General features: G+C 38.9%; 1 protein-coding gene across 1 annotated transcript; it reads left to right on the top strand.

Moving 5' to 3' along the window:
* Nucleotides 1-1464: 1464 nt before the first annotated feature.
* LOC105438047 (complement decay-accelerating factor-like) lies at nucleotides 1465-5201 on the top strand. The gene is made up of 4 exons (XM_030993708.1): nucleotides 1465-1693; nucleotides 2926-3120; nucleotides 4356-4550; nucleotides 5167-5201. Exons 1-4 carry the CDS (start codon nucleotides 1465-1467, stop codon nucleotides 5199-5201), a joined length of 654 nt encoding a protein of 217 aa, XP_030849568.1.
* Nucleotides 5202-10517: the final 5316 nt, after the last annotated feature.

Below are 10517 nucleotides of genomic sequence, written 5' to 3'. Positions count from 1 at the left end.
TTTCTATTGTGTATCTTCATTGAACTGCTGAACTACATGAGCCCTATACATTATTCTTTACCCAATACAGAGATCACTTGTGCTAAGCCTGGAGCAGGTACTAAAACAAAAGCAGTGTCTGGTGGACGAAGGAAGCTTGACCAGGATTATACCTATTCCTGCAAAGGCGGCTACACCGCCACCTCTGATAAACTGAAGACCGTCTGTGTAGTAGACGGTGACGCAAGCTCTGGAAAGTGGTCTGTACCTCCACCCACTTGCGAAGGTATGTATTGTGTTAAAAGCCAAGGTCCCATTCACATATGTTATTCTCTATGGGTATCTTGTTATTATTTTGTAATTCCACCTTTCTTTATGTTACTCTGTGTATTTATCAATTCAAAAGTTTTGATTTCTACCTTTCCTTATGTTATTCTGTTTCCTTACCCTTTTATCATTATTCTTCCTGTATTTCGTTAAATTGTTCTGTATTGTTATCCTTTTGTCACTTTTGCTTTCTGTCTTTCGCTATGCTACTCTGTGCTGTTATCTTTTTTTACTTTCTGTCTTTCGTTCTTTTACTTTGTGTTGATCCTCTCTGTTTTCTTTCCCTGATATATTCTTTATATTTACCGTCATATCATTTCCCCTTTCTACCTTTAGTTATGTAACTCTGTGTTAATATACTTTTATCATTTTCACTTTCTGTCTTGCGCTAGTTTACTCTATATTATTCGGGAGGTCCGTACAATGGGGAAGACATAGTGATTCTTTTGTTTTCCCGATGTGTATTCTTTTCAAATTTAAATTTTGTATTTCGGCTATCTTGTCATGGTCCACAAATGAATCCTTTAGTGACGTAACGAAAAAAATGAACGTTGGTTCAATCCTCTTTTGTAGATTTATTCCTTGCGTGGAAGGACCTGCAAATGTAGCATATTTTTTAACCGTGTTCATGGTGCAAAACTATTTATGTGTTTGGGCAGATCCCTGGTATTCAGCCTAATGTTTCATAGTTGTCTCTTAGTTAAAGTGTAATAGGCACAGTAGCGTACGCAGGATTTTTTTTAAAGGGGGGGGGGGAGGGGGTTAACATTTTTAAATCGCGCCGAAAATTCGCAATGCCTCAGTCAGCCGCTGAATAAGCGGAGGGGGGGGTGGTAAGAGTACATTTTTTTTCCTTCCTATTACTAAAAAAGTGAAGGGGGGTTCATGAAAAATCACACACATAAACAAAAATAGAGGGGGGTTCAACCCCCCCCCCCCCCCTCCCGCTGCGTACGCGCCTGAATAGGCATTGCAAGGATTGGACTTAAACTGCTTTTATAGCCACAAAGTGATACTCATCCACAAAAAGACTAACTGTTGAAATACGCGGGCATTCGTTCAGTTTGGTGAGATGATAAGTTTTGAGGAAAGAATTGATGAGGCATATTCTTTAAATTTTAATTTCTATTGTGTATCTTCGTTGAACTGCTGAACTACATGAGCCCTCCACATTATTCTTTACCCAATACAGAGATCACTTGTGCTAAGCCTGGAGCAGGTACTAACACAAAAGCAGTGTCTGGTGGACGAAGGAAGCTTGACCAGTATTATACCTATTCCTGCAAAGGCGGCTACACCGCCACCTCTAATAAACTGAAGACCGTCTGTGTAGAAGACGGTGACGCAAGCTCTGGAAAGTGGTCTGTACCTCCACCCACTTGCAAAGGTATGTATTGTGTTAAAAGCCAAGGTCCCATTCACATATGTTATTCTCTGTGGGTATCTTGTTATTATTTTGTAATTCCACCTTTCTTTATGTTACTCTGTGTATTGATCAATTCAAAAGTTTTGATTTCTACCTTTCCTTATGTTATTCTGTTTCCTTACCCTTTTATCATTATTCTTTCTGTATTTCGTTAAATTGTTCTGTATTGTTATCCTTTTGTCACTTTTGCTTTCTGTCTTTCGCTATGCTACTCTATGCTGTTATCTTTTTTTACTTTCTGTCTTTCGTTCTTTTACTTTGTGTTGATCCTCTCTGTTTTCTTTCCCTGATATATTCTTTATATTTACCGTCATATCATTTCCCCTTTCTAACTTTAGTTATGTAACTCTGTGTTAATATACTTTTATCATTTTCACTTTCTGTCTTGCGCTAGTTTACTCTATATTATTCGGGAGGTCCGTACAATGGGGAAGACATAGTGATTCTTTTGTTTTCCCGATGTGTATTCTTTTCAAATTTAAATTTTGTATTTCGGCTATCTTGTCATGGTCCACAAATGAATCCTTTAGTGACGTAACGAAAAAAATGAACGTTGGTTCAATCCTCTTTTGTAGATTTATTCCTTGCGTGGAAGGACCTGCAAATGTAGCATATTTTTTAACCGTGTTCATGGTGCAAAACTATTTATGTGTTTGGGCAGATCCCTGGTATTCAGCCTAATGTTTCATAGTTGTCTCTTAGTTAAAGTGTAATAGGCACAGTAGCGTACGCAGGATTTTTTTAAAGGGGGGGGGGGGAGGGGGTTAACATTTTTAAATCGCGCCGAAAATTCGCAATGCCTCAGTCAGCCGCTGAATAAGCGGAGGGGGGGGGGTGGTAAGAGTACATTTTTTTTCCTTCCTATTACTAAAAAAGTGAAGGGGGGTTCATGAAAAATCACACACATAAACAAAAATAGAGGGGGGTTCAACCCCCACCCCCCTCCCGCTGCGTACGCGCCTGAATAGGCATTGCAAGGATTGGACTTAAACTGCTTTTATAGCCACAAAGTGATACTTATCCACAAAAAGACTAACTGTTGAAATACGCGGGCATTCGTTCAGTTTGGTGAGTTGATAAGTTTTGAGGAAAGAATTGATGAGGCATATTCTTTAAATTTTAATTTCTATTGTGTATCTTCATTGAACTGCTGAACTACATGAGCCCTCCACATTATTCTTTACCCAATACAGAGATCACTTGTGCTAAGCCTGGAGCAGGTACTAACACAAAAGCAGTGTCTGGTGGACGAAGGAAGCTTGACCAGTATTATACCTATTCCTGCAAAGGCGGCTACACCGCCACCTCTAATAAACTGAAGACCGTCTGTGTAGAAGACGGTGACGCAAGCTCTGGAAAGTGGTCTGTACCTCCACCCACTTGCAAAGGTATGTATTGTGTTAAAAGCCAAGGTCCCATTCACATATGTTATTCTCTGTGGGTATCTTGTTATTATTTTGTAATTCCACCTTTCTTTATGTTACTCTGTGTATTGATCAATTCAAAAGTTTTGATTTCTACCTTTCCTTATGTTATTCTGTTTCCTTACCCTTTTATCATTATTCTTCCTGTATTTCGTTAAATTGTTCTGTATTGTTATCCTTTTATCACTTTTGCTTTCTGTCTTTCGCTTTGCTACTCTGTGCTGTTATCTTTTTTTACTTTGTGCCTTTCGTTCTTTTACTTTGTGTTGATATCCTCTCTGTTTTCTTTCCCTGATATATTCTTTATATTTACCGTCATATCATTTCCCCTTTCTAGCTTTAGTTATGAAACTCTGTGTTGATATACTTTTATCATTTTCACTTTCTGTCTTGCGCTAGTTTACTCTATATTATTCGGGAGGTCCGTACAATGGGGAAGACATAGTGATTCTTTTGTTTTCCCGATGTGTATTCTTTTCAAATTTAAATTTTGTATTTCGGCTATCTTGTCATGGTCCCCAAATGAATCCTTTAGTGACGTAACGAAAAAAATGAACGTTGTTTCAATCCTCTTTTGTAGATTTATTCCTTGCGTGGAAGGACCTGCAATTGTAGCATATTTTTTAACCGTGTTCATGGTGCAAAACTATTTATGTGTTTGGGCAGATCCCTGGTATTCAGCCTAATGTTTCATAGTTGTCTCTTAGTTAAAGTGTAATAGGCACAGTAGCGTACGCAGGATTTTTTTTAAAGGGGGGGGGGAGGGGGTTAACATTTTTAAATCGCGCCGAAAATTCGCAATGCCTCAGTCAGCCGCTGAATAAGCGGAGGGGGGGGTGGAAAGAGCACATTTTTTTTCCTTCCTATTACTAAAAAAGTGAAGGAGGGTTCATGAAAAATCACACACATAAACAAAAATAGAGGGGGGTTCAACCCCCCCCCCCCCCCCCCCCGCTGCGTACGCGCCTGAATAGGCATTGCAAGGATTGGACTTAAACTGCTTTTATAGCCACAAAGTGATACTTATCCACAAAAAGACTAACTGTTGAAATACGCGGGCATTCGTTCAGTTTGGTGAGATGATAAGTTTTGAGGAATGAATTGATGAGGCATATTCTTTAAATTTTAATTTCTATTGTCTATCTTCATTGAACTGCTGAACTACATGAGCCCTCCACATTATTCTTTACCAAATACAGAGATCACTTGTGCTAAGCCTGGAGCAGGTACTAACACAAAAGCAGTGTCTGGTGGACGAAGGAAGCTTGACCAGTATTATACCTATTCCTGCAAAGGCGGCTACACCGCCACCTCTAATAAACTGAAGACCGTCTGTGTAGTAGACGGTGACGCAAGCTCTGGAAAGTGGTCTGTACCTCCACCCACTTGCAAAGGTATGTATTGTGTTAAAAGCCAAGGTCCCATTCACATATGTTATTCTCTGTGGGTATCTTGTTATTATTTTGTAATTCCACCTTTCTTTATGTTACTCTGTGTATTGATCAATTCAAAAGTTTTGATTTCTACCTTTCCTTATGTTATTCTGTTTCCTTACCCTTTTATCATTATTCTTCCTGTATTTCATTAAATTGTTCTGTATTGTTATCCTTTTATCACTTTTGCTTTCTGTCTTTCGCTTTGCTACTCTGTGCTGTTATCTTTTTTTACTTTGTGCCTTTCGTTCTTTTACTTTGTGTTGATATCCTCTCTGTTTTCTTTCCCTGATATATTCTTTATATTTACCGTCATATCATTTCCCCTTTCTAGCTTTAGTTATGTAACTCTGTGTTGATATACTTTTATCATTTTCACTTTCTGTCTTGCGCTAGTTTACTCTATATTATTCGGGAGGTCCGTACAATGGGGAAGACATAGTGATTCTTTTGTTTTCCCGATGTGTATTCTTTTCAAATTTAAATTTTGTATTTCGGCTATCTTGTCATGGTCCACATATGAATCCTTTAGTGACGTAACGAAAAAAATGAACGTTGTTTCAATCCTCTTTTGTAGATTTATTCCTTGCGTGGAAGGACCTGCAATTGTAGCATATTTTTTAACCGTGTTCATGGTGCAAAACTATTTATGTGTTTGGGCAGATCCCTGGTATTCAGCCTAATGTTTCATAGTTGTCTCTTAGTTAAAGTGTAATAGGCACAGTAGCGTACGCAGGATTTTTTTTAAAGGGGGGGGGGAGGGGGTTAACATTTTTAAATCGCGCCGAAAATTCGCAATGCCTCAGTCAGCCGCTGAATAAGCGGAGGGGGGGGGTGGAAAGAGTACATTTTTTTTCCTTCCTATTACTAAAAAAGTGAAGGAGGGTTCATGAAAAATCACACACATAAACAAAAATAGAGGGGGGTTCAACCCCCCCCCCCCCCTCCCGCTGCGTACGCGCCTGAATAGGCATTGCAAGGATTGGACTTAAACTGCTTTTATAGCCACAAAGTGATACTTATCCACAAAAAGACTAACTTTTGAAATACGCGGGCATTCGTTCAGTTTGGTGAGATGATAAGTTTTGAGGAAAGAATTGATGAGGCATATTCTTTAAATTTTAATTTCTATTGTGTATCTTCATTGAACTGCTGAACTACATGAGCCCTCCACATTATTCTTTACCCAATACAGAGATCACTTGTGCTAAGCCTGGAGCAGGTACTAACACAAAAGCAGTGTCTGGTGGACGAAGGAAGCTTGACCAGTATTATTCCTATTCCTGCAAAGGCGGCTACACCGCCACCTCTAATAAACTGAAGACCGTCTGTGTAGAAGACGGTGACGCAAGCTCTGGAAAGTGGTCTGTACCTCCACCCACTTGCAAAGGTATGTATTGTGTTAAAAGCCAAGGTCCCATTCACATATGTTATTCTCTGTGGGTATCTTGTTATTATTTTGTAATTCCACCTTTCTTTATGTTACTCTGTGTATTGATCAATTCAAAAGTTTTGATTTCTACCTTTCCTTATGTTATTCTGTTTCCTTACCCTTTTATCATTATTCTTCCTGTATTTCGTTAAATTGTTCTGTATTGTTATCCTTTTATCACTTTTGCTTTCTGTCTTTCGCTTTGCTACTCTGTGCTGTTATCTTTTTTTACTTTGTGCCTTTCGTTCTTTTACTTTGTGTTGATATCCTCTCTGTTTTCTTTCCCTGATATATTCTTTATATTTACCGTCATATCATTTCCCCTTTCTAGCTTTAGTTATGTAACTCTGTGTTGATATACTTTTATCATTTTCACTTTCTGTCTTGCGCTACTTTACTCTATATTATTCGGGAGGTCCGTACAATGGGGAAGACATAGTGATTCTTTTGTTTTCCCGATGTGTATTCTTTTCAAATTTAAATTTTGTATTTCGGCTATCTTGTCATGGTCCACATATGAATCCTTTAGTGACGTAACGAAAAAAATGAACGTTGTTTCAATCCTCTTTTGTAGATTTATTCCTTGCGTGGAAGGACCTGCAATTGTAGCATATTTTTTAACCGTGTTCATGGTGCAAAACTATTTATGTGTTTGGGCAGATCCCTGGTATTCAGCCTAATGTTTCATAGTTGTCTCTTAGTTAAAGTGTAATAGGCACAGTAGCGTACGCAGGATTTTTTTTAAAGGGGGGGGGGAGGGGGTTAACATTTTTAAATCGCGCCGAAAATTCGCAATGCCTCAGTCAGCCGCTGAATAAGCGGAGGGGGGGGGGTGGAAAGAGTACATTTTTTTTCCTTCCTATTACTAAAAAAGTGAAGGAGGGTTCATGAAAAATCACACACATAAACAAAAATAGAGGGGGGTTCAACCCCCCCCCCCCCCTCCCGCTGCGTACGCGCCTGAATAGGCATTGCAAGGATTGGACTTAAACTGCTTTTATAGCCACAAAGTGATACTTATCCACAAAAAGACTAACTTTTGAAATACGCGGGCATTCGTTCAGTTTGGTGAGATGATAAGTTTTGAGGAAAGAATTGATGTGGCATATTCTTTAAATTTTAATTTCTATTGTGTATCTTCATTGAACTGCTGAACTACATGAGCCCTCCACATTATTCTTTACCCAATACAGAGATCACTTGTGCTAAGCCTGGAGCAGGTACTAACACAAAAGCAGTGTCTGGTGGACGAAGGAAGCTTGACCAGTATTATACCTATTCCTGCAAAGGCGGCTACACCGCCACCTCTAATAAACTGAAGACCGTCTGTGTAGAAGACGGTGACGCAAGCTCTGGAAAGTGGTCTGTACCTCCACCCACTTGCAAAGGTATGTATTGTGTTAAAAGCCAAGGTCCCATTCACATATGTTATTCTCTGTGGGTATCTTGTTATTATTTTGCAATTCCACCTTTCTTTATGTTACTCTGTGTATTGATCAATTCAAAAGTTTTGATTTCTACCTTTCCTTATGTTATTTTGTTTCCTTACCCTTTTATCATTATTCTTCCTGTATTTCGTTAAATTGTTCTGTATTGTTATCCTTTTATCACTTTTGCTTTCTGTCTTTCGCTTTGCTACTCTGTGCTGTTATCTTTTTTTACTTTGTGCCTTTCGTTCTTTTACTTTGTGTTGATATCCTCTCTGTTTTCTTTCCCTGATATATTCTTTATATTTACCGTCATATCATTTCCCCTTTCTAGCTTTAGTTATGTAACTCTGTGTTGATATACTTTTATAATTTTCACTTTCTATCTTGCGCTAGTTTACTCTATATTATTCGGGAGGTCCGTACAATGGGGAAGACATAGTGATTCTTTTGTTTTCCCGATGTGTATTCTTTTCAAATTTAAATTTTGTATTTCGGCTATCTTGTCATGGTCCACAAATGAATCCTTTAGTGACGTAACGAAAAAAATGAACGTTGTTTCAATCCTCTTTTGTAGATTTATTCCTTGCGTGGAAGGACCTGCAATTGTAGCATATTTTTTAACCGTGTTCATGGTGCAAAACTATTTATGTGTTTGGGCAGATCCCTGGTATTCAGCCTAATGTTTCATAGTTGTCTCTTAGTTAAAGTGTAATAGGCACAGTAGCGTACGCAGGATTTTTTTTAAAGGGGGGGGGGGGGGGGGGGGTTAACATTTTTAAATCGCGCCGAAAATTCGCAATGCCTCAGTCAGCCGCTGAATAAGCGGAGGGGGGGGGTGGAAAGAGTACATTTTTTTTCCTTCCTATTACTAAAAAAGTGAAGGAGGGTTCATGAAAAATCACACACATAAACAAAAATAGAGGGGGGTTCAACCCCCCCCCCCCCCCCTCCCGCTGCGTACGCGCCTGAATAGGCATTGCAAGGATTGGACTTAAACTGCTTTTATAGCCACAAAGTGATACTTATCCACAAAAAGACTAACTGTTGAAATACGCGGGCATTCGTTCAGTTTGGTGAGATGATAAGTTTTGAGGAAAGAATTGATGAGGCATATTTGTTTAATTTTAATTTCTATTGTGTATCTTCATTGAACTGCTGAACTACATGAGCCCTCCACATTATTCTTTACCCAATACAGAGATCACTTGTGCTAAGCCTGGAGCAGGTACTAACACAAAATCAGTGTCTGGTGGACGAAGGAAGCTTGACCAGGAATATACCTATTCCTGCAAAGGCGGCTACACCGCCACCTCTAATAAACTGAAGACCGTCTGTGTAGTAGACGGTGACGCAAGCTCTGGAAAGTGGTCTGTACCTCCACCCACTTGCAAAGGTATGTATTGTGTTAAAAGCCAAGGTCCCATTCACATATGTTATTCTCTGTGGGTATCTTGTTATTATTTTGTAATTCCACCTTTCTTTATGTTACTCTGTGTATTGATCAATTCAAAAGTTTTGATTTCTACCTTTCCTTATGTTATTCTGTTTCCTTACCCTTTTATCATTATTCTTCCTGTATTTCGTTAAATTGTTCCGTATTGTTATCTTTTTGTCACTTTTGCTTTCTGTCTTTCGCTATGCTACTCTGTGCTGTTATCTTTTTTTACTTTCTGCCTTTCGTTCTTTTACTTTGTGTTGATATCCTCTCTGTTTTCTTTCCCTGATATATTCTTTATATTTACCGTCATATCATTTCCCCTTTCTAGCTTTAGTTATGTAACTCTGTGTTGATATATTTTTATAATTTTCACTTTCTGTCTTGCGCTAGTTTACTCTATATTATTCGGGAGGTCCGTACAATGGGGAAGACATAGTGATTCTCTTGTTTTCCCGATGTGTATTCTTTTCAAATTTAAATTTTGTATTTCGGCTATCTTGTCATGGTCCACAAATGAATTCTTGAGTGACGTAAAGAAAAAATGAAGGTTGTCTCAATCCTCTTTTGTAGATTCATTCCTTATCGTGGAAGGACCTGCACATGTAGCAAAATTTCAAACCCGTCTTCATGGTGCACCATTATTCATGTGTTTGGGCAGATCCCTGGTATTCAGCCTAATGTTTCATAGTTGTCTCTTAGTTAAAGTGTAATAGGCACAGTAGCGTACGCAGGATTTTTTTTAAAGGGGGGGGGAGGGGATTAACATTTTTAAATCGCGCCGAAAATTCGCAATGCCTCAGCCAGCCGCTGAATACGCGGAGGGGGGGGGGGGTGGTAAGAGTACATTTTTTTCCTTCCTATTACTAAAAAAGTGAAGGGGGGTTCATGAAAAATCACAAACATAAACAAAAATAGAGGGGGTTCAACCCCCCCCCCCCCCCCCCCTCCCGCTGCGTACGCGCCTGAATAGGTATTGCAAGGATTGGACTTAAACTGCTTTTATAGCCACAAAGTGATACTTATCCACAAAAAGACTAACTGTTGAAATACGCGGGCATTCGTTCAGTTTGGTGAGATGATAAGTTTTGAGGAAAGAATTGATGAGGCATATTTGTTTAATTTTAATTTCTATTGTGTATCTTCATTGAACTGCTGAACTACATGAGCCCTCCACATTATTCTTTACCCAATACAGAGATCACTTGTGCTAAGCCTGGAGCAGGTACTAAAACAAAATCAGTGTCTGGTGGACGAAGGAAGCTTGACCAGGAATATACCTATTCCTGCAAAGGCGGCTACACCGCCACCTCTAATAAACTGAAGACCGTCTGTGTAGTAGACGGTGACGCAAGCTCTGGAAAGTGGTCTGTACCTCCACCCACTTGCAAAGGTATGTATTGTGTTAAAAGCCAAGGTCCCATTCACATATGTTATTCTCTGTGGGTATCTTGTTATTATTTTGTAATTCCACCTTTCTTTATGTTACTCTGTGTATTGATCAATTCAAAAGTTTTGATTTCTACCTTTCCTTATGTTATTCTGTTTCCTTACCCTTTTATCATTATTCTTCCTGTATTTCGTTAAATTGTTCCGTATTGTTATCTTTTTATCACTTTTGCTTTCTGTCT

Source organism: Strongylocentrotus purpuratus, unplaced genomic scaffold (assembly GCF_000002235.5).
Source record: "Strongylocentrotus purpuratus isolate Spur 01 unplaced genomic scaffold, Spur_5.0 spur5_scaffold_20, whole genome shotgun sequence".
NCBI lineage: Eukaryota > Metazoa > Echinodermata > Echinoidea > Camarodonta > Strongylocentrotidae > Strongylocentrotus > Strongylocentrotus purpuratus.
The sequence above is the reverse complement of the archived record's forward strand: the minus strand, read 5'-3'. Positions and strand labels throughout refer to the sequence as shown.